This window comes from Apus apus, chromosome 3 (assembly GCF_020740795.1).
Source record: "Apus apus isolate bApuApu2 chromosome 3, bApuApu2.pri.cur, whole genome shotgun sequence".
Taxonomy (NCBI): domain Eukaryota; kingdom Metazoa; phylum Chordata; class Aves; order Apodiformes; family Apodidae; genus Apus; species Apus apus.
Window position 1 is genome coordinate 75,889,739 of NC_067284.1, and position 25,040 is coordinate 75,914,778.

At 37.1% G+C, this 25,040-nt stretch overlaps 1 protein-coding gene across 1 annotated transcript in view; it reads right to left on the bottom strand.

The window, feature by feature from the left end:
- Positions 1-6,529: 6,529 nt before the first annotated feature.
- Positions 6,530-25,040, bottom strand: part of DNAH8 (dynein axonemal heavy chain 8) — a 132,861-nt gene continuing 114,350 nt past the window's right edge. Inside the window, exons 84-93 of the mRNA XM_051615043.1 lie at positions 22,983-23,135; positions 19,860-20,015; positions 17,748-17,864; positions 16,866-16,967; positions 16,486-16,646; positions 13,002-13,158; positions 12,329-12,481; positions 12,048-12,237; positions 7,626-7,747; positions 6,530-7,124 (exon numbers count right to left, since the gene is read on the bottom strand). Coding sequence (XP_051471003.1) covers positions 6,837-7,124; positions 7,626-7,747; positions 12,048-12,237; positions 12,329-12,481; positions 13,002-13,158; positions 16,486-16,646; positions 16,866-16,967; positions 17,748-17,864; positions 19,860-20,015; positions 22,983-23,135 — 1,599 coding nt within the window. The 3' untranslated portion in view covers positions 6,530-6,836. The remainder of the gene's footprint in view (positions 7,125-7,625; positions 7,748-12,047; positions 12,238-12,328; positions 12,482-13,001; positions 13,159-16,485; positions 16,647-16,865; positions 16,968-17,747; positions 17,865-19,859; positions 20,016-22,982; positions 23,136-25,040) is intronic.

The following is a 25,040-nucleotide window of genomic DNA, read 5'->3' on the forward strand; positions in this document are numbered from 1 at the left end:
TTTGGTTGGTTTGTTTGTTTTTCGGGCAGGGGGATACTTAGAATCATAGAATCATTAAGGTTGGAAGGGACCTCAAAGATCATCAAGTTCCAATCCCCCTGCCATGAGCAGGGACCTCTACCACTAGACCAGGTTGCACAAAACCTCATCCAACCTGGCCTTAAAAACCTCCAGGGATGGGGCATCAACAACCTCCCCGGGCAACCTGTTCCAGTTCCTCACCACCCTTATAGGGAAGAATTTCTTCCTAACATCTAACCTAAATCTCCCCTCTCTCAGCTTAAAACCATTACCCCTTGTCCTATTACTTAGTAGTATTATTATTAAACTTGTCTCTAAAACCCAAGTTTGCTGGATTTCTGTTATATTTTTTTATGATTTTATCAATACTAAAATTTAACTTGATCTTTGTGTTAAGAAAAGAACAGTTTGAAAATATCAAAGTGAAGCATTAAAATGACACTTTCCAAATTTGAAAGGAGCTGGGGTTCTTTCAGTTTGAAAAATACAATGCAGTGAGTTGAGGATGCTTGTTCAACTTAAAAATGTTGTTTGTTGAGGCAAACACTTCTATTTTTCTAGCTGAAGGACTGCAAATGCTGTTTAAAATGCAGGACTTCGTAAGTTTTCTCTTGTTTTTTACCTCTAGGGTGGACCAAACCTTTCAGATGTATTAAGGAGAAGCTACTTTGCAGGCACACTGCAACACAGGGATTATTGTACTCCTGCGACTGTTGAGCATTATTAATGGAATTTATTATCTTTTGAGGGCAAAATTGCATTTTTAAAAAGCTCAGTGTTAAGCCTTTTCTGCAGAAACAGAAAAAATGGTGGCTTGCTGTGGGAAGTTCCTATGGGTGAGAGATAAAGCCTTTTGCAAGGGTTCGGACTCTCTGAAAACTATGACTGCTAGACTCCTGGCTGCAGAAAGTAACATCCCTGTCCTACATGAGACCAGATCCTTTGTCTCTGAAGCTTTCTGAAGAGAAAAGATCCATTTCATGGAGAAACTGCATGTTTCTGCTGTGATATTTGCTGAGTAAGAGACATTTTCCTAAGATGCTTTAGGCAGTATCCTAAGGAATGTTACCAGGTTTTCAATGCAAGTTACGCACTTTGTGCTTCTCCATGACCAATAATTATTTGCTTTTATAAACACAGTCTTTCATTATGATTTTTTTTTTTTTAGGGGATAGAGACATACAATTCTTGGAAAGAACCACAGTGCAAATAGATCTAAACTCTTAGTGAGTGCCTTTCTAGTTTGTATAGATTTGAAGTTGCAAGGTACAGGGTTGCTGAGATTTGGAGAATGAAGTGTTTTACATAAACTCAGCATTTATATGAAAAAGGAGGGGGTTGCTGCCCTGAACAGTGCCTGTGTAAGAGTTAGTTGCCCAGGTGCCTGAAAGGCTATTAGCTATATATTCTTGTGTTTCCTAACTGTAGTGTGCTGCAGCAGTGAATATTATTTGGCTTATTCTTTTTCTTCACAAAGCCAAAAGGAACATTTAATAAAGATCTTTCCAAGCTTAATAACAGCTAAAGTGTCCAAGCTGAGGACCAGCAACTAAGAAGTTAATCAAATAAATCACTTAGAAATTTCAAATACCTTCTTAGGAAAGGAAGCAAAAGAATTTAATGTTGAATCACTGCATGTGAGTGGTGTTTGGAGAGTTTTAATTCATATAGATACCTACTTTATTTAAATAAAAGTTCATCTAAGCTGAATCCTTCTGTAGATTTCCTGGGTAAAAACAAGGGCTGCTCTCGTAGTATTATGCAAATGAGTTACAAACACACAAGCTATAACTGCAGTTAAAAGCACATTGGTGTTTAAAAGGGAGATCATCTTATCTTGGAGCCATATATGCTTCAATATCTTCGGAGAAACTGAATCATCTGAATTTTACCTTGAAACCTGGACTTTGGGAAGTGAGCAATTTGGCATCTTTCTAATGTTCAAACCGGTCTTACAGTCTTCTGTATCAGAACACGGCAACAGCAACAACAGTGAGATGAAAGAACAATGTACAAAACTTTTCAATGTATAGTGCATTAAGAAGCAAGAAAACTTCTGGCTACTTTCGTACACATTTATGCTTTAAATCTTATTATTTTTAGTTTAATGCTTATAAGCGCTAATTGTTCTTTTACTTCATTTACCTGCCCACATGTAGGAACACATGCTCTGTACATGAAATGTCTCATGGTAGCTACACAGAGCAGGAGAGCAGCAGTGGAAATCACCCAGATTATTATCATGTGTGTTATTGTAGATGCAGACTCAGAATGAAGGAACATACGTTGTTGCTACTTTGCAGTTCCAGATCTTAAAGGCCTGGTTGTATGTAAATGCACAGAACGATAGTGCTTAAACAAAATGGACAGCTCCATTTTTCAGCTGTCAGACAGAATGGCTTGGACGCTTCAGGCTATATATTTTTTGATGGCAAGAAAAGAATGAGTGCAAAGATTTTCTTTTGGTTTTCAACTAAGGTTGTATAAACTACATAATGAACTGACACAGCTCTATCTACTTTTGGGGTCTATCTAGCCGTGCTGGGGAATTTTTTCTATTTAATGATTGTGTGGAGGGAATGGTTTAAATAGGTATCTAATTGCAATACAAAGCTTACATTTTCTGTCTTATAAAGATGAAATTACTTCAAATCTTTTCCATAAAATGTTATTTAAGAATTACTATGGCCCTGGGTTGTGTAATTTGTAAATCTGACCCAGTCATTCCTATATTTAAACATCTTAGAAGTATATTAATATAAAGGTTGTTTGCACTCATAGAATATATTAGAAAACAACTTTACTACAGTTTACATTTCTTACCACAATCCTCGACTCATCATTAAGATTTCCTAATTAAAAATCCCCAGTTCACGAATCCTTTGTTGGTAATTGTATTTTTGGACTCTAAATGCTGCTAGTAGCAAAGTGTAAAGATGCCTGCACAAAGGAAACAATGGTAAGAAATACTCTGTAAAGCATTCAAGTTCTCTCCTTATTTATCACAAGAAGAAAGTAGGAAGCTATGAATCACAGAACAAAGGATGGAAAGAGTAAAGTCAAAGTATTATTTATTAAGTGAAATTGACAGAAATATTACTCTCCTCTCTCCCTCTTTTGTAGTGGTAGCTTTCTTCTCTGAGGAAATTATTTGGAAATCACTCAATTCAATATCTTCTCACCAAGGGAAACGTTAATATTGAAAAGGAAAACTGCCTTGTACAGTTTGATACGTCTTACGCAATCATCATAATGCTCCTTTTTTCCAAAACGACAGATTGTTTCTGTCTACTCTGCAGTGGGATACCTAGTAGGTAGGACCTGAATTACCTCAGTAAAATGCTTCCTGAATGCTGAGACAAGCATTTGGTAGCTTGTCTGCAGAGTCTGATTAATAGGCTTTTGAGAAAAATATCCTTTGAAGTGGAACAGGATGTGTTTCTTGAGAAAGAGGTGATAGTCCAGCATTTTGGATCAAAAAACAGATCCTGGGTGATTGATTGAGACGGGGAACCTGTTTCATGGGTTTCCCATGTGCTATGACTAAAGAGAGGGAGAGAGGGTTTGTTTGGATTAAATTCCCTCGACTGTAAATATGCAAGTTAAATCCTTTCCATTTGAATTTTCACGGCCATTTACCTTACAGCAATTTAACTATTTGTGCTCATGTGCCCAGTGAGAAGGAGATCACAAACTGTTAATCACAGTGTCTTTTGAGGCCATAGCTTTTCGCATCATGAACATCCCCTCCAAAAAGAGGGTGACCCTAGCCATCATTCATTTCCATTCTTAGACAGCCCTGCTTGTAAGTCATCTGAAGCTGCAAGGAAGAAAGCAAATTGTCTGTTATCTTTGCATGTACTTATATCTAATAAATTAGAAATTGTAATGAAAATAAGAGAGCATAAAAATAAGTCATACATGCCAGCAGTTATTTATGTAGCCATTCTAATATCTCCTATATAAAAACCATGGTATTTCTATTTCTAAAGTCTGTCTCTGGATTCAACCTTTGTAGTGGACTGTTGTTAAATTTAAAAGAAAGTTTTATACAACTAGACTTGCCTCAGCAATAACCTGCTTGTGTGGTACAGACACAAGTACTACATCTTACAATGTCCAGTTTGAATTGTGTGATGCCTGCCCTGGGAGTACAATCATTAAGCTGTAGACCACAATTCTTTGAGTGCAATGGTCCAGTCAATTCCTTATCCTCCTGGTGGTCCATCTGTTAAGTCCATGTCTTTCCAATTTAGAGACACCAACAGCATAAAATGCTTTGCACAAGTCTAGGTAGATGACGTGAGTTGCTCTTTCCTTATCTCCTAAGGTTACTTGTCCTTACTTCCACCCTCTGTAGGCTTCTTTTTTGTTGTTGAGTTTGTCTAGGAGCTCCTTGTTTGCCTGTGCAGACCTCCTGGTGTTTTTGCTTAACTTCCTCTTTGTTGGGATGCATCATTCCTGAGCTTGGAGGATCTCTGAATACTAACTAGCTTTCTTGGGCTCCTTTTCCCTCCAGGGCTTTACCGCATGGTACTCTACTTACCAGGTCCCGTAAGAGGCCAAAGTCTGCTTTCCTGAAGTCTAGGGTAGCAAGTTTGTGGTGCACCCTCCTCATTGCATTAAGGATCTTGAACTCTACCATTTCAAGCTCACTGCAGGCAAGCCTGCCCTTGCGCTTCACATTCCCCACCAGCCCTCCATGTTGGAGAGAACAAGGTCGAGTATAGCACCTCTCCTCATTGGCTCCTCTGTCACTTGGAGAAGGAAGTTATAAGCAACACATTCCAGGAACCTCCTGGATTGCTTATGCCCTGCTGTTTTCCCTCCAACAGGTAACAAGGTGACTGAAGATCCCCATGAGGACCAGAGCCTGTGAACATGAGGCTACTCCTATCTATCCTATGAAGGGCCTCATCTGCCTGGTCCTCCTGGTCAGGTGGCCAATAGCAGACCCCCACTATAGTACCCCTGTCCCTGCCATTCCTTTAACCCTGACCCATAAATCAGCACCTCATCCATCCCCAAGTGGAGGTCTATGCACTCCAGATGATCACTGATGTAGAAGGCAACACCCCCTTGTCGTCTCCCTGCCTTTCCTTCCTAAAGAGCCTGTATGCTTCCATTCCAACACTCCAGTCATAGGAGACCTCCCACCATGTCTCTGTGATGACAACATGAACATAGCCCTCCAGGCACGTGCATGTCTCTGACTCTGCGTTTTTTCCCCATGCTGCGTGCATTTGCATAGAGGCATTGAAATGGGGCCCCCAGTGAATCTGACTTACTGGCTGGGGTGGCTGGAATTCCTTTGAGGTATTTCTCCAATGCTTCCCTGTTGGCTCCAATTGCCTCAGGAGCCCCTGGCTTGTCTCCTTAGGACCTCAAGTGTGCTGCAGTGTACCCAGCACATCTATAAGCAACAGGTTCAGGGCTCTTGCTAGCACTCTGTCCCTCTAAACCTTGGAGTATCATCCCACAGCTTGTCACGTGGAAGCCTGATCTTATCACCCTCCCCTTTAAATCTAGTTTAAAGCTCTGTTAATGAGCCAGCCAGAGAGCCATGTATTAATAGACTGTGTCCATCTGTTTCTTCCAATGTCACTGCCCACAACTGGAAAGAGAGAAGAAAAAATAACCTGTGACCCAGCTTCCTCACCAACCATCTCAAGGTCCTGAAGTCTCTTTTAATCACACTTAAACTATGTGTTGTGGCTTCATTGCCACCCACATGGAAGAGAAGTAATGGGTAACAGTCTGAGTGCCACACCAGGCTAGGAAGTTTCCTAGTGACCTGGGCCCCAGGGAGGCAGCAGACTTCCCTAAGAGGAGAGTCTGTCTGGCATATTGAACACTCTGCTCCCTTCAGAACGGACTCACTTTCAGCTATAACCTGTTTCTCTTCCTAGAGGAGGTGGTTGTGGTCTGAAGGGTAGGCCTTTCTGACCTTGGCAACACCTCTGGGATAGATGAACCATCATCTGTCAACTGGCCTTCCACATCCAGAGCCTCATACCTGTTATACAGAGGCACCAGGGGAGGCAAGGCAGGCAAGGAGGGGGCTCACCTGTAGCTAACCTGGTTCTCTATCTGAATTACAAAAAACCCCATACTGGGTAGTTGGCACTACTGTACTACTACAGCTATGTTCCCACAGCTCATCTGGACAGAGCATACTGGTCTCTGTCAGATATCGCAGAACAAACATCTCTGGTGTAGTTTTCCTTAATCTATATAGTTTAACAAGAACAACTGAACCTTCAAAAACTCCAAGCAAAAAATATGGATCAAATACACTTTTCTGTCTTAAATATAGTTTCCTGCAAAGTACCACACAGAATTCAGGAATATTTATGAACTTGTATCTAAGAGAACTTTATTTTTTTTATGTTCTACATTGTCTTCTGTTGTCATCGTATTTCACTGAAACACGTGCTAGAAGCTGCATATGCTAAGTTTTTCTCTTTTAAGGTTTAACATTTTATTACATTAGTTCTGTTGTGTTCTATTCAATTCTATTTATTACATTAATTCTATTATGAAAGCAACTATTCCTTTTTTTAAGTAATATAATGGAAATGCCAAAGAGTACAATCAGTGAATATATTTTGAAATCTTTACTTTAAAACTGTCACCAAAATAGCTGAATAATTGATGTTACTGGAAGCAGAGGAAAAATTTCATTAACCCAAGACTTTAATAAAAAGTCTAGTAGAATGACCGATGGTCACCAGATAAAAAGCAGTAGGAGAATGACACGTGTAATTGGTTACATGTGTCTTATATTCTGTTTCTGTTATGCAATGAAAACCAGCTTACTTAATGTCACACAGCAAAGCCACTCCTCTCAATATCCAGTGATCTGGAGACACTGCTGTCCTTAAATAGATCACTGTGATATAGTTCAGATCTGTCCTCCTAGGCTTCTTGTAAACAGGACAAACATAGAGCTTGGGATCCTTAGGACTGGTTGTATTAACAGCATATATATGCACCACAGGCAGCTGGACAAAAAGAACCTTTGCTGTAGATTCAATGAGTCTGGCATTTCTTCTGTCCCAGCCTGCACCTTCCAAGTATAGCCCGTAGATATACACTCCTTCCTGTGTGGAGATTAGCAGATAAATCACACAAAATAAATCAGATGTTTTGTAAACTGAGAAATTGGTTTAAACCATTAAACAGAATATATGTTTTATAGTAAAAAAAATCTGACATCAATGCATTTTTTCCAAACTATTTAATTTTAAACTATAATATCATCCTTTTTCAGAACATAATTCTACTGAAATGGAAGGAAATAAGAGCTGTTTAATAAAGCCTATACACTACACAATTTGATATAAAGTTTACTATAAATTAAAAAAAATAATCAAGAGTTGGTACAATGAAATGGTTATTTTAATAAAATATTTTTGTAACTGAAAAATAAATAAATAAAAAAATATTCATAGTGATTGCTATTTATCTTCTATGCTAAGCAAAACCAGTGAGGTGAAGGCAATAGTAACTTTTTCCTCTAGTGATTCAAAATGACTGAGGGATGCACATTATGAATTAAAGACTGAAATTAAGACTGGAGCATCTTTGCCTGCCATACATACAGAAGGAGGTGCTGTGATTTCTTCTTTGTGTTGCTTTAGCACTTCGTTATGTATTGTAACTGTATCTAAAGCCCAGCCTTTATGTGCTCGAGTTGTTTCTTGTCTCATGGCTGTCAGGAATCCTTGAGAAATTAAGTCAGAGATTTAGTACATAGCTCACATGACAAAAAACCCACCTTGCTCCATTATCTGCATGGTTTTGCACTCAATGTTATAGAAAGATATTCAGAGTTTTATTGAAAAAGAGCACCCTGACTCATAATAACAAACTTTGCTTTGGGGCCAAAATAGGACCAAATGACAAAAGTGGCATCGAATGCATTACACTGAGAAAAAGATTTTTAAATGGCACATCAAATAATATACTTTTCTTTGTCTATTGAATGATTTAGTTAACAAAGGTTTGCTCAGGATGCTGACTTGCAAATTATCTTTAGGCCATCACCTACAGGATCCATGGTAGATTTGTGGTTCAAGAGGGAATTTGAAGGTAGAGAAGATATGATCTGGTCTTTATGTAGAGGCAACTTAGAAAAATAGCTTTTTTTTTTTTTAATTTAAAGAAGTAAAAAGAATAAATTTCACTGCTGGAAAACAAAAAAGATGTGTGTGAATACAATAATAAAAATAAATATATGAGTGTGAGGAATCTAGGCAAAGCAGTGCCTATGAAGGATGAAAAAGAAAATGCTTTGTTAATAAAGAAAAGCAGGTCCTAGTCAGAAATGAAGGTAGAGGATGACACAATCAAGCAACGAGTTAAGTGATCTTTGGAGGACTGCTTTGAACAGACTTTACAGGGGTTTGAAAAAAAAAGGGTTTGACAGGTGAAAGACTGAATAGTATGAGCACAAGATGACAAACAACTAGGCAGCCAAGAAGTTTGGATGTGTTACAAAGGAAAAAGCTACAAAAATTACACACTTGTAGCAAATACCTGGTAGTTTCTGAATAAGTGTCTCAGGCGATGACAACGCACTCACCAAAAAAAACAATAGCTGCTATTTTATGTTACTAGATGAAGTACTACTTGGAGTCATCAGAAAGAGACAGAGGCAAAGAGAGAAAAGATAACAACAGAGAAATGCATACTTGTGATTCCTGAAAATACTTAAAGATTAAATGGCACCAGTTCCTTCTTGATAGGGCATAAAAGAAAAGGTGACTAGCATTTTGTGGGCTGGCAAGGATCTACAAGGAGGAGAAACCACCAAATGAAATACTGACAAGACAGGGGAAATAATGGAAGTACATGGGCATGCAGTAGAAGACAGTATTTGAAGATGTAAGAAGTGGTTTAACATGCTAATTCGGACAAATCCAATTTTGTCACAGCTAAAATATTAATATGTGATGTAAATACAATTATATAGTACTTGAAATCAACATGGATTCATTTTCCAAATGCCATATATACTGATAAAAATAAAACAATCTGATCTAGGCTTATAAATTTTGCTAAAAATTAATTTTATCTCTATAATACAATATTCGTTCCTTCCAAGTGCTATATCTATTGAATGGAATATTGCACCACCACCACCATGATTTCTTTCTTAGTAACAAAAATTTATAGGAGACAAACAAAAATAATAGATAAAAATGACAACAGTTTTTTTAAAAAATATTTGTGATACTTTCTAGTACTATAAATAGATTTTTCCACTAAAGTGAAAATACATTCCTCATGTTTTAACACTATAATGCATTTGCCAATGCAATGATAGATTTAGAGCTTGATTCACCAGTGCAATCAGGCTAGATTTTCCTGCAATGGCAGCACAGGGGAGTCCAATTTCTGATTTGCCTCATGCCAGTCAGTTTTCAAACTTCACTGTGTGACTTGATTTACTCAGAATTTCCTGGTGAGCAGTATTATGAATACAGTAACTATACGTATCTCACCCCTAGCCATAGCACACCCTTGTGCTTAATAGACTTCATCTATTCAACAGTTCTTTTGGAACACAGAGGTTGAAGCAATCATCAAGAACAACACTATCTGTATCCCAGGTTTGTTCACTATTAGGCTAAATATTTTCTTTGGTCAAAAGGATCGGGTCCATGAGTGCTACTCTTGAAACACCAGAGATCAATATGCTTTCCAGCTGTGTCATTTGTGATATAAATGGAATGAGGTTTTAACCAGCATCCAAACACTATCTTTTAAAGGTATTTCGGATGTGCTAAGGCACCTCAACCTTTTGTGAGAATGAATCAAAAAAAGACTTTAATATTAGTACTTTTTAAGAGCTCTGGTTACAGAAAGGCCAGTGACAACAGAAGTATCATATAATGAAGGTAACTCATTATATGTACAAGGATTTCAGACGTTAATCCTAATGAAAAGAACACCTCACAGCTGTCACATGGGAGAAGTTTCTCACAAGACTTTTGTGTGTGCAGTTGTGCAGACTACATCAGATTCTTCTGTGAAGGTGCATCTAATAATGTAACAGGTTTTGTTAATCATGGATATGGTTAAATTTTTCTTCCTCTTTTCTCTAAAGTGACAAGTAAATCAAGCTATGATAGACGACCTGGATGAGGGTACAGAATGTACCCTCAGCAAGTTTGCTGATGACACCAAGCTGGGAGGAGTGGCTGACACACCAGAAGGCTGTGCTGCCATTCAGAGAGACTTAGACAGGCTGGAGACTTGGGCAGGGAAAAACCTGATGAAGTTTAACAAGGGCAAGTGTAGAGTTTTGCATTTGGGGAAGAAAAATGTCATGCACCAGTACAGGTTGGGGGCTGACCTGCTGGAGAGCAGTGTAGGTGAAAGGGATCTGGGGGTCCTGGTAGACAGGAGGATGACCATGAGCCAGCAATGTGCCCTTGTGGCTAAGAAGGCCAATGGCATCCTGGGGTGTATTAGAAAGGGTGTGGTTAGTAGGTCAAGAGAGGTTCTCCTCCCCCTCTATTGTGCATTGGTGAGGCCGCATCTGGAGTATTGTGTCCAGTTCTGGGCCCCTCAGTTCAAGAAGGACAGGGAACTGCTGGAAAGAGTCCAGCACAGAGCCACAAGGATGATTAAGGGAGTGGAACATCTCCCTTATGAGGAAAGGCTGAGGGAGCTGGGTCTCTTTAGTTTGGAGAAAAGGAGACTGAGGGGTGACCTCATCAATGTTTACAAATACGTAAAGGGTGAGTGTCAAGAAGATGGAGTTAAGCTTTTTTCAGTGATGACCAGTGATAGGACAAGGAGTAATGGATACAAATTGGAGCATAGGAGGTTTAAGGTCAATATCAGAAAAATTTTTTTTACTGTGAGAGTGACAGAGCACTGGAACGGGCTGCCCAGAGAGGTTGTGGAGTCTCCTTCTCTGGAGACATTCAAAACCTGCCTGGATGCCTTCCTGTGTGATGCACTCTAGGTGACCCTGCTCTGGCGGGGGCGTTGGACTAGATGATCTTTCGAGGTCCCTTCCAACCCCTATGATTCTATGATTCTATAGATGATAGATAAGGCTTACTTGCACTTTTTAGTAGATCTTTGATGAATTTGAACAAACTGTTTATTAAATAACCTGTGAAATGAAAATACTTGTGAAATCTACAGTTTGAGGATTCTCTGTAGGATAGATAACTGCTATAAATTCTGGTACAGTTGCATGTTCACAGAATCATGGAATAGGTCAGGTTGGAAGGGACCTTGAAAGATCACTTGGTCAATCCTTTTATGGGAAAGGGAACCAAGATGAGATTATCACCCTGTCCAATTGCATCTTGAAAACCTTCAGCAATGGGACTCTGCCACATCCCTGGGGAGGTTGTTCCAGCAACTGATTGCTCTCACAGTAAAAAAATTCTTTCTCTTGCTACTGTGGAGCATATAAATAACAGATTGTCCTAGATTAAATCTCTTCCATACTTGCAACTTATAGTCTGACATGAATGAAACTGAAACCACAGGAAAAGCTTATCTTCTTTAAAAGCTGTATCATTAACATTAAGTATCTTTACTTCAGAAGATATGCTACATATCTTCAAACTACAATCTATCATCAAAATAAAATATTTTATTTGTTAACTACATGTGTTTACACATGTACAGACTGTACACACATTCTGTTTCTGACACTAGACAAAGGTGGATGCTCAGTGAAATAATATTGCAGCAGGCAAAATGGCACATCAATCCTTTCATTTCTGCATTCTTTCAGATTCTGGCAATCTGGATCTTGGGGACCTCCTAATTCAAAGTTTAACCTCAGACAGTCATGGTTATTGCTACCACTGGACCTGTTTCCCAGGACTTTATCTAAGCTCTTTTTTGGAATCCATTTCTCATCTTGGCTCCTATGACATATTCTGACAGTGATGAAAACTTTTTTTTTTGTCTAATATTAAATTAGATGTGTAGTAAAACCCATTATGTTATGATAAAATGCATTACTCAAGTCCTTTCAGTACCCTTACCTTGTGGATTAAAGAATCCAGTCATCCAAAACACATTTGGTCTTCCTTTAAATATCCAAGTAGAGAATTGAGTATTTCTTTCCAAAAGTTCAGTAAACCAGAAGCCAATTGTTGCAGAATGCCAAGATACTCTTCTCCATGCTCGAGGAACTCGAGCATCATACATACTATCAAGTACATCTCTCAGATTCTGAAGGAATGAAATTATAATACATGAGCTAAATTAATCAAGGTGATAATGTAAAATAGAATATTCCATACATTATTATGCTTTTACTTGCCTCACTCATAACAATAGTTCCTTCTATGGCTAACTTGAGATTAATCAAACTGTTGCGGACTGTTGTGATCACCTTTTGCATTCGATCAATTTCTTGCCGAAGAAAAATGTTCATAGAGTTAAGTTGTCCCATTTTAATTAGTTGAGCTTTTACCTAAAACATAGGAGTGTAAAAGGAATTCAGTTCAATCTGTTATGCTGAAAAATTGTTGTCATAGGTGACACCTTAACTTCTTGTGTTCAGAAAAGTAAATAACAGACTTGTTGTTCATATTATTCAAATAACATTTATCACCTTAGAACTGCTGCAGGTTTTATTTTTATTTTCTGATACTACCCATTTATTCATTATTTTGCTAGAGTAGGACTTCACCTAGAAGACACAGGAGCCTGCTGTCATAAAAAGTAAAGACTGATTTTTTTCCATGTCTTCAAATGCAGTTCCAGAAGCCCAAGTTTCCATGACCTACCTCCCTGATAAATTGGTAGATGTCTTGATTTGGAAAAAAAAAAAAAGTCATCTCAAGGCACACAGATAGCAATAAAGATATTGGTTCATTGCTTGAATCTGTTACTAGCTATAAGATCTTTCTTCACAGCTCAAGGTTTGTTTTCTGGATTGTTTTATGTGAAAAGTCGAGTGAACAGTAAGAAAAGAATTAAGATTAGCTTGCCTCATGGGGTATGTAATCTGGAGGAAGTTTCTCTAGCATGTCTTCAGCTAAACGATAAACAATTGCTTCACGAGTTTCTCCAGATCCTCCACCACTTTCTTTAGGTTGAATATTGGTAATAGTATCTAGAACATCAGCTGCTGTATTACGTTGGTATCTGAGAGGATAAGAAATAGGTTATAAATTCCACAGATTTTTTAATCATCAAAAGGATACTTTGTAGAACACACAACTTGAAAGTTGAGAAAAAACAGACTGCATCACCACCACTCTCAGAAGAAACTGTTTTCCTTTGCATCCTGCACCAAGCTGAACACACTGATCATGAACAATGTGGTTTTCTGTGGCTGTAAAGAATATGAACTTCCCTCCGACCACTCTGTTATACACTTGCCGTTTTTGTGATTCAGGGCTAAGAAGAGTTCCACAGGCTCTGTCTCAACCTTTGAGAACGTGAGGTGGTAGTAAAAAAACTATCTCATGACTTCTAGGGATTCTGAGGAAAGGGAGGAAAGTGTCATACACCTGATAAGAACTTGTAAGCAGCTACTGCTTAGAAGAAAAACAACAAAGCAGCAACAAAAGTTTTGCAACAAGGATGAGTGTTTCCCTCATGTAGTTACTTCTTAAAAGTGGAATGCAGAAGGAAGAAGTGGAGGCACAACTCCGCAAGCTGCCTCTTTATCAATTAGTAAATTCATTCTCCCTGGAGGTATTTCAAGATTAATGATAAAAGCTGCTGGATTTACAACACTGGAGATTGAAACCTCAAAAAAGCAGAATCAAAGGTAAGTAATATTTCTTTCCTCAACAACACAAGCTAGAATTCCTCTGGAGAGGATAAATTATAATCTGAATCTTGTATAAAGCAGCAAAAAGGAACAGAAATAGCAACTTGAACAAGAAGACTTTTATATTAAATAAAAATAGGAAAGACAAAAAGACACATCTCAATGTGTACATAATTTAAAAAAAAAATATTCCAGTGTGGAAATAAGGAGAAAATAGGTAATGCAAAGAAGCCTGATTGAGCTCATGTATTTTAAATGTTTGCTTTGCCATCAGAGGAATTGCACTTCACAATTATCTGTTTTCCTCTATTACAGTAAAGGAAATAATGGGTAACCATAAGGAAGCTAAAGCAACATTAAATGAATCTCATTTACACTGTCAATGTTTTCTAAAATCGAGTATGTAAGATAAAGCACTTTAGACCTGCTTATATTTTTTTCCCTGAGGCAGTATTACAATGCAAATTGTTTCCTAAGAAGAAAAAATGAAGGAATTTTCTATGGATTTTTATTTGCTCCCAGAAGTATTATTAATGTGGAGTCTCTGTCCCTGGAGACATTCAAAACTCGCCTGGATGCCATTCTGTGCAACCTGCTCTAGGTGAACCTACTTGGGCAGGGAAGTTGGACTAGATGATCTCCAGAGGTCACTTCCAACTGGTAACATTCTGTGACTAATCATATTTTCTTACAGAGTTTGGATTCAACAACCTATCACAGTTGGATAGCTGAAGTCTGTGCCATCAGGAGTATTCTGTACTAGAAGTTAAAACTAAGAACAAATGCAGCTTGACAGAAACATTATCTCTCAGCTTTGTGTCAAAGTCAGCAATATCTATTGCAACATGGTATGCAAACCCTTGCATTCACCAAGGGACAGCCGGAGATTTTGCTCTGTCTTCACTTGGTTAATAACAGCTTGCAGTAGCTTTACAAAAATTCAGTTAGTTTTAAGGCTTCATTATGGAAACAACTGGAGAAGTGGTTTTGACAGAAGATTTTTAGAATATTCCTTGTCTGCTCAGGTACCTGTTAACTATGTTGCCTTTTCAGAGCCTATGATTCATATAGCAAGTTAAAATCAATCACAACATTGCATTGACATCAGGTGTTAATCCCAAGTGGATGAAATTATTGACACACAATGAAGTCTTACAGTTGGAATCAATGGGTCAAGCTTTTGGCTCAACTGGAAAATTGTCCTGCTAAACTAATGAGAGATAAGGTCTTTCGTTTCTTAGTAATAGTAACAGAAGTTGTCCTGGTTGTCTCAGGGTTCCAATTCCAGCAGTTACCCTTAAGCCTTCTGCATAGACTGAGATGACTTGATAGGATATTATAATGAGAATTTTAATGCAACTTTTTATAACGAATGGGATGCTTATCCATTTGACTTGTGTGTCAAAGATGAAATAGATAGTACATGTGCATAGCTGCCTCTAAGAGATTGTAATAAGACACAGAAAAAATCTTGAAGTTGCTGAACATTTCCCCCAGTTTCTAAAGAAATACCTACAGAGGAAAATATCCAGAAAAATTACTAAAATAGCAGGAATATGCTGATGCACCAAGCAGAAGTAAATCTCAGTAGCAGAGAGAAATTAAAGCTGTTCCTACTCAGTAGAGCTCCCCCAAAACTGTTAGTCTCAAGTTTCCTTCTATAAATTAGCCTTCCTACAAGCCTAATTTTGGATCCAAAGCATGTCTCTCTTTAGGACTTTGTTTAGATCTCTGTTAAACTTTGGCTCTTCTTTAATTAGTTCTGGAAGGGAGGTCTTGCAAGTATCAGAGAATGACTTGAAACAGAATCTACTCTTAGATTCTTTTCTTTAGAAGTATGTATTTATAATGGTGGGTGCTAGGCAGAGTTGACAAACTGTGTACTGTTCTCACAGCATGCTTAGAATACTGGGATTTTGATAGAGCATAAGCCTCTCAAATTTGAGCCTGAAAAACTGTGGGGAAATTACTGTTTTGTCCAAAAATCTGACACTAGGTTTCCACAGCAGTTGGGCAATTAAATAACTGTTTGTTTGTTTGTTTAATAATACAAAAAGCTACATTAAAAAATAATGAATGTGGACATAATAAAAATGCAATTACTTCCTGGCAGAATTATTAAGAACTGCAGTGTAAAAAAAAAAATAAATTATTATTCATATCCTTTCACAGGACATTAGAAGGAAATAAAAGCCAAGCTGTTACACACATTTTCTGAAAAAGAGAACTAGGTCAAAGATACAATTTTAAATGGTGTTAGTATTTTGTGCAGGACTGATGGCAACAAAAGATTGCATTTGCATCCAAAGGTGTGCTGTAACCCCAAAGACAACAGAGAATCATGTAATGACTGTGTAGAAAAATAATATACTACTTGGAACAGAAAGCAAACATTAGAAACTTTCTCTACTTGAACTGTACAGAACCTTGTACCATGTGTTCACATAAAAGAATGAGGAATAAGAAGAATTCCAACTGCTCTACAAGAACGTGCAAAACATAGCTGAAGATATTGCATTCATAACCATGTACATACACATCAAGTGTTCCAATTCTATAGTGAAATTCACATGAATCCTAGATTTCCTATAAAAAACATACTTTATTTGAGCATTTCATAGGGATTTTTTTTTTTCCAAATAGTCAAGGAAAGAGTCTTTTTGGTTTTTTTCAGTGTGTTGAGTCCTACTTACGTAATATCAGCATTAGGATGGAGACCAAAGACCTTTGGACTATCTATGGAAGGGAGAGACTGGATGTATTCAAAGTACTCTCCCAGGGTTTTGCACACAGGAATTTTATATCCAGTGTAAAAACAGAAAGTGCTGTCAAACATCTTTTCATTAAACCATACCTGTAAAAAATAAAGAGAAAAAACCCAACAATTACTTTGCTACTCAGAGCTAAGGGGAAGAAGCTCACTTCCCAAGAATGATGTTTTTAAAAATTAGTTTTACACTAAAGTCTTATAAACTGGTGAAGAAGTGTATATTTAGCAGGAAGAAGGTCTTGTGATTTCTGTATTGCAGCTGCCAACACCAAATGACAAAAAACTATTTTCAAGGTCTCTCACCCTTGCAAAGCAATTAAGAAGTCGTTTATCAAAGTCATCTGTGACTCGGCCTCCATATTGTACTTCTCCAATCATGTAGCGTACTGTGTTCCATGATATTCCCTGGATGCAAGTAAAGTAAATAGAAGACTATAGTTAAGATGTGAAAGAACAACTGTAATTTCAGTATCATCTGAATATCAACTGCAATTTCAGTATCACCAATATCATCAATAACCAGCTTGTAATTTAATATCACTTGAAGCTCATCAGGCTCTGAAACATAAACTGAAAAGACTCTTCACTTCTAATGTATTTTCTGAGCTCAGCTCTATAGTTTTATAATAGAGTTGCATAGTAGAGTTTGGTTTCATCCTGCTGTTAGAAATATATATCATTATTTCTTGTGTGACCTGACATTATTCTCAGCTGCTACTGCCTCTCCTCTTTTTTTTTTTCCCCTTCCCTCAAGTTCCTCATCTTTGTCTCCTGAGAAAGTGCTGTTTTGCAAGGAATGGGTATTCTATTACTGTATTCCCTGATAAAGAGTAGAAGACTAAATGGCAGCCTTAGAGACATTTGATTTGCTCCGTTAAACTCCAAGTATTTCAGCTCCCCTTCCAAAACAGATATAATATAAACCTGTTAATATTTTATATATGGTACTGAAAAAACCAAGATAAAATTCAGAGATTCATAACTATTAAATATGTTTACATGGATGATAGCACACAAAATATTTCAGCTTGACTGTCTTACACAGAATCTGAAACTTAGATCATTAGAAGCTGCACTGAAAGAATAGCAATGAATAAACTATTATAAATAGTAACATGAAAAAAATCCAATTACAGATGCTGTACAAAGCAATTAAATACACTGTACGAAAATTTTAGTATTCACCTTCTTGATGTCACAGTCATCTAGGTGATTTTGTATAAACTGAACACTGGCTGTAAAGTCTGCAGAGTTAAATTCATAGGGAATATTCCAACCCAAAGGCCCAAACTTCCGTCGTTCCTTAGGAATACAATTAGAAACCAAGTATGTTTGTGAAACAACATTATTAAAGTTCAATAACAATAACAGTGGAGTAAAATATTGAACTGAGGAAGAATGCTTGCCTAGGAAACAGCTCTGTGCCTCATACACGTCAGTAAAAAACAGTTTATTATGAAGTTACACCATGAAGGATAAATATTTATAGAAAAAGCAACAGAATTATTTATTGCTACCTTTACTAACCAACGTATCAGTCATGGGGTTTGAAATGTCTCATGGATGTGTGAATGATCAGATCTTTATATTAAGTAATTAATTTAAAGAATTAACAAATCTCTGCATTTTCAGCATACGCAACAATTCCGAGTTCTATAGATTTTCATTTTTTTCTACATATACAGTTTACTAATGATAGTTTCAGTTTTTCAAGCTTCTGTATTAATGCTCAGTTGTTCAAAGGCTCCCAGCTTGCCCCTTTTGTCTTGCTGTTTCACTGTATTACTTTAATACACATTTTTCAAAATTTACAACTTTATTATAAGGATGCCACCATTGCAGTATTCAAATTTATTATTGCATACATATTTGAAAATATAGTTATAACACTTGCAGGAACAGAAAAACAGTTGACTGTAAAATTAAGATAATGTAATCTGCAGCCCAAACATTTTAAACATTTGACACTATTAGACTTCTCACTCTGTTTAAATCACCTCAGTGTTTTTTTCAGAATGTAGAATAAATTAATCAAAGTTAAGAATTAAGTTGGTGAACAGTAATGACATTTATTAAATTAATAAAAAGTACAATACTGGCATTCTAAAATTAACTACATTTATTGGAGTTTGAATTAGTTAAGCAACATGTAGGTACTTAGCAACAATATTTTAAAAGAACTAGAATTGAAAAAAAACACAAACCTTTTATTTTTTTTAAATCTGCTATTGTGTATAAGCAGATGATACAGCATTAACCAATAATACCCTGCAGAAAGGTACCATGATTTTCTGCCAAATTCTCTGAATTATTTCTTAAGCTATATTTATCGTAGTGAACTTCTCACCAAAGGCTATTAGGAATTGGTCAGTTTAAAGGCAGGGAAATGTATGTATTGCTTGCTGATTGGCAATCCATAAATAAATTTTCTGAATAGATGAAATAGCTATCCTATTTTTTAAAAGTACTGATGGTCTTCTAGTTCCACAAGTACAGTATAATCCTGAGGCAGTACACAGAACAACTTTCTCACTGTTTATAAAAAGGGAGAAGGACAAAAATGCAGAATACTGTTTCTTAATAGGGACCTCCTAGTAATTGCCTCTTTTACCATGTTTGCTACACTGAAATACGAGAAACTTAATAAGTGTAAGCCTAAATAGTGTTTTAGAACTATTTTGAGATCCTTGCTGAAAAGAAAGTATATGAAGGGAGCTCAAAATGCTGGTATTTATTGTGAGCTCAAAACTTAGATATCAAGCTCCCATTGGAATTAACGTAGAAAACAGATTGACATATGTAAGAGTAAGATAAAACCAACATGCTAAGTGATGGAATTTAATTTCATTTTAGCCATCTAGAAAGTAGACAGCTACTCCAAACTAGGCATCTGGATTGCCTTTAAAATCAGTGGAGAGAAAGAGTGATACATATCCAGAAAATTACTCACTCTTTTATAGAGAGACAGCTAAACCAGATTATTTTCTTTTTCAAGATACTTGTTTATTTCTGTCAACTACAGAGAGAGGGCTTTTTCCCTTACACCAAATGACTAAGTTTTGGACAGGTAAAATTAGATGAGAAAAATCCTCATTCTAAATGCCCACAGTATCAAAATTGTGTACAATTTATAAAATAATTAAGAGAATAGGGAACCTTGAAATACAGATTACAGAAATTAAAGCTTCAGCCTTGAAACACGATGCAACAATAAATGTCAGAATGTATATTGTCAGGAACCTCTGTTAAAGTGTTTCTATATATTATAACACTATTTGCAAACCTTATAAGAAATACCTGAACAGTAGAATGCAGGAAAGCTACGGTGTAAAGCAAAGGTTTCCACATAGGCATATTGCTAACATCTAACAGATCCTGATTAATTATGGAAAATGTTCTTTTCAAACTGGCACGTACACCCTGGGGAGGTTCGTTTGTGAACTTTATAGCAGTCTGTCATGTGAAAAAGATAAAAGAATTGGATTTGTTAACTGAATAAAACCAGCAACATATAAAAATGTCACAACGATTAAATAAAATGTAAATAGTTGAAACACTGTAGATACAAAGTTGATACATAGTTTTATTGCATAAAAGAAGTAAATAATAGGTCAGGCCAGAAAACTCTAATTACTTTAAGATTTTGAACATAGACCTTCAGTTTATGCTGAAGAACTTTCATCAACAATCTGGAAGCAATAGCCAGCCATACTTTTTAGAAGGTATCACATGGTTCTATACCCCTAATTCAAAGACTGAATGACAGAAATATCCAGAGTAGATGACAAGAACTCAGTTGTATTTCTAGTCACAGGACTTCACAGTATACAAAGAAATCTCCCCTTTCTTCAGATCAGATCTTTGTGTTCACAGTGGCTACTCCGTCTGCAGCAGTAAACTTGATTCACCTGAGAATGTTCTCAGCCATTCCCATCAGTAGACATGGAATCCACCATTATGACAGTAAACTGCCCCAGCCCCTTAGAATACAGCCCCTTAGTTTCATGCAAACAGCCTAATGGGAATAGTTTCTACTAAATGTTAATTATCAAACCATGCCTGCAAATTATTTGAATAAGTGCTGGTTAACAAATATTTTCATGTCAGAGAACGTCAGAACTACTTACCTCTGTTGAATTGTAGTGCTGGGTAATGTTCATAGGCACACCTGAATCTATTTGTTCAGACAATGAGTGGCCTTATCAGAATATGTATTCCTTGAGATACTTACAAATGCCGGAGAAACTCAAATAAAAAAAAGTAATTTTCTGGTCCAACAGCAATTACATGTCTGGCTGGCTTGGGTAACATGGCAGCACACATTGAAAGGACAGTAAATGCCTGGGCTGCCCACAGGCTGAATGCAAGGGTGGCTTTAAACTGTTTCTTCTTCCGAGAAACACTTAATGGAAGACAGTGATGAATATGTACTTCACTTGGCAGTTTTACAATCTCCATATTTGTAGCAAAGAACTTCAATTATTTTTAAGGAACAACTTTTCAACTTTAGTCTCACAAACTTATTTCTAGGCTGCAGGGCCAGGCAAGCTGTTTCAGAGGTAAGCTCCAGCCTTGTGCAAGGACATTTCCACACATGAATGGACTGGAGTGTTGAACTGAACAGGGACACTTGGTAACCAGCATTTCCACATTTCAAAGGCTATCTTGTTCAGCTTTTGATGAATGTTCCATATATAAAACCCCAAATTATTCTCTCCTTTCTTCTGGTTTGTCAGTTATTACTTTTCTGGAATCCCTGAATAGTTAATACTTTAAAAGGTAGCATGACACTATAGTCTGGCAAATAACATGTGAAACATTTGAGATAAATGCAGGAAGATTCTGTCCCATTGACCACAACTCTCTGACTTCTTCCCTTCAACCAGTTCACGATCCACCTCACTACCTGACCATCAAGAACACACTTCCTCAGTTTACCTATGAGGATGCTGTGGGAGACAGTGTCAAATGCTTTACTGAAATCGAGATAAACCACATCTACCGCCCTACCATCATCTATCCACCTAGTTACTTCCTCATAGATGGCTATAAGGTTGGTCAAACGTGACTTCCCCTTGGTAAAACCATGTTGACTGCTCTTAACTACCCTCTCAACCTTGATATGCCTAGAGATAGTGCCAAGAACAAGTTGTTCCATCACCTTTCCAGGGATGAAGGTGACACTGACCCATCTATAGATACCTGGGTCCTCCTTTTTGCCCTTCTTGTAGCCTGGAGTGACATTTGCTGTCCTCCAGTCCTCAGGCACCTCCCCTGTTGCCCACGACTTATCAAAGATGATGGAGAATGGCCTAGCAATGACCTCCACCAGTTCCCTCAGCACCCACAGGTATATTCCATCCGGACCCATTGATTTATGGATATCCAGACTGCTTAACTGATCCCTAACCCAATCCTCATCTGCCAAAGCAAACTCCTTAATCCTGACTTCTTCTGGGGCTTTAGGGATCCGGGGTTCCTGGAGAGAGACTGCAGCAGTAAAGACAGAAGCAAAGAGGGCATTCAATACCTCTGCCTTCTTTATATCCTCTGTCACCAGGGCACCCACCTCATTCAGCAGTGGGCCTATATTGCCTCTAGTGTTAGCTCTATCTGCAATGTATTTGAAGAAGCCCTTTCTATTGTCTTTGACCTCACTAGCAAGGTTCATTTGAGAAAGGAACAGTTCCTCCCCTTCACATCCTAGATACCCGGTATGCTATCTATTTTTCTTTAGAGAGAATGAGAAGGAATAAGGAGACTTGCACTGCTTTTAAGTGGAAAGGGGGTCTATGCAGACAGAAGTGTCAACACCCAGCTATTACACTAGATATTAACTAGCATTATGACCTGCTGTGAGAGTTTTAGGAACCATCCTAAATTACTTAAATGCACTTTGCAAGAGTTTAGGCAATTCTCCTGGCACTGATAAAAAACATGTCCTTGAGATTTACAGAACAACTATTCAAAGAAAACCAGTAACTTCTTGGTAGATGATGTTCCTTGACATGTGCTGTGTTCTGTCCCCTTTATGCTTTATTTCAGACAGAGAAATCTGGAAGAGTCTAAGAGCAGTTGTGGCCATTACTGTGTTCACAGAGGCAACTGGCTGGGAAAAAAGGGGTACAGGTAAAGCCTGATAGCTTTGACTCAAGTGTTTTTGTGTACAGAATTAGAGAGAATTCACATGTACATAATACATCTTTGAGGACTTCCAGTTACTGGTAAGTAACCTTCCTGTTTAAAGTGATATTTGCATTGTAATTTAAGTTATTTTTTTTTCTTGGGAGTTGTTTGTTGTTTTTTGGGGGGGTTTGTTTGTTTGCTTTTTCTTTCCCCCATTTATTTAACTTCTGTGTATATACCTAATTTGAACAGTTTTGATGGCATAAGGTACCTGAAAGAAATATTTGAACAAACCTGAAGCAGAGTAATTGGGAATTTTGGATGTGGCTCAGTAGTTATCCAAACTCGAAATGTCTCATTCTGTATCTCAGCAGTAAGAATTGTGTCCAGTAGTTCATCCAGAAAATTCAGTCCAAGATGACAATTCTGAAGTAACACCCAGCCTCCCTGAAAAAGAATATAAACTATTACCATACAATATTTAGAAAAAGTGATTCATAATGCTAGAACCAACTGTCTACATTAGAATTAAATTGGTCTTGCATGCATGTTTGGGTCTTGGCTTTTGGGTTTTTTGGCTTGGTTCTTTTTGTGTGTGTTTTTTTTGTTTTGTTTCTCTTGGTTGTGGTTTTTTTTTGTTTGGTTGGGTTTGGTATTAGTTTGGGGTTTTTTGTTGTTCGGTTTGGCTTTTGGATTGTTTTTGTTTGGTTGATTTTTTAGGTTTTTTTACTTTTGGTCTGTTCCTGAATATGTATTATGATTTTATATTGGCACAGTTAAAGCAAACAGGAAAAGTTAGTACAAAAGTTATTTCCACATCCTATTGCTCTCAATGAAAATAACATAACCAGAGCCAATATTGTAAGTAAAGTATCAGTGCTACCTAGTGGCAAAAAGAAGTCATCCCTGTCCTCTCCCAGCAAAACATCAGTGGTAAGCAATCATGTCATAAGATCCAAAAGAACGTAAGTGGAAAAGTAACAGTTAAAATCTAAGGAATACATATACTTTAACCTTATTTGTTAATAACGTAATCTACTTTAAGTGTAAGAGGTGGTAATGAAACTCTAAAACTTTTGGACTGCATTAGTTTATCTGCAATAAATGCATATGTATGAAATTCAACCTCTGTATGTTAATTTTGAGCTTATTCAGCTCTCAAGTTGCATGAGAGGTCTATTTTGATTATTATATCTCTGCACTTCTGCTTATGAATTTAAATTCAATCAGCTTTTGTAGTCTCACTTTAGAAGCCTGATGAATCAGAAGCCTGATATTAAAACAGAGCAGTATTTAATCAGTTCTGAACAATTGTGTGTGTGTTTTGTTACAGTTTGTAATTTAATTTTGGCATTTTTGGTTTAGTTAATTTTTAAATAAATAACATTTGGTGATAAAATAGATTTGAAATATTTATGGTGAACTGATGGATATTAAAAAAAAGGGGGGGGTTTCCCTTCTTTTATGGGGAATCACTTTTTAGAAGAAAATGTTTAATCTATTTGTTACATTTCAAAATGAATCAGACTGACTTAAAAAAAAAATTCTCTACCTGTAACACAGAATAGCAGTTTTAATTATTTATACACAGTTGAGCAGAGGTAGGAAGAAACCTCAGATTTTTGTCTTCATATTCACTAAGCCTGTTTTGTTCTTGCAAAACTGCTGTTCACATATCACTCCCTCTGTTAAATATGTACACCACCAAGGCATTTGGTTCATAAATTGTTACTAGTAGCTCTCAGCTCTACTGGAATGCTGTTTTGAGTATCTTTGTGGTTTTAATTGAGGGCAAAGAAAGGTAGGGATGCCTCAGTTTTCACCATGCCAATGAACTGGAAATTCATTATGACTTTTCTAAACATGCAAACTCAAAAAAATGAGAGAGATGTATGTGTGCATTTGCACATCAGAAAAAAAAATAATAATCCATCTGCTATAAAGAGATTTCTATTTCTCTTTTTCCAAAATGGTGTACAAACTCCTGCACAGGTGCCACAACATTTGCTAGGACTCAAGAGGTTACTGGGATACAATATAAAGAACTTCCATAGCCAAGGTTGCATTAGTTTAGAACCTTGGATTATACAGTACTGTCTAGCAAGTGTGCAGTAGAGGCCAAATATGCTATTTGTCCGTAATAGAGAAATGCAAATGAAGCAGATCAGACTATCATCCAATGAATAAATATCATACGGCAAGAGAACTTTTTTTTGCCTCAATGTATCTCACAGATGGCAGGCAATACAATTGAAATTCCCTGAACTGATACTGCCTGACCTTTTATCTTTTCTGTAAGACCAGAAGTCCTGGAAAAGCTCTGAAGCACATGAGTCAATCAAATAAAGAGGA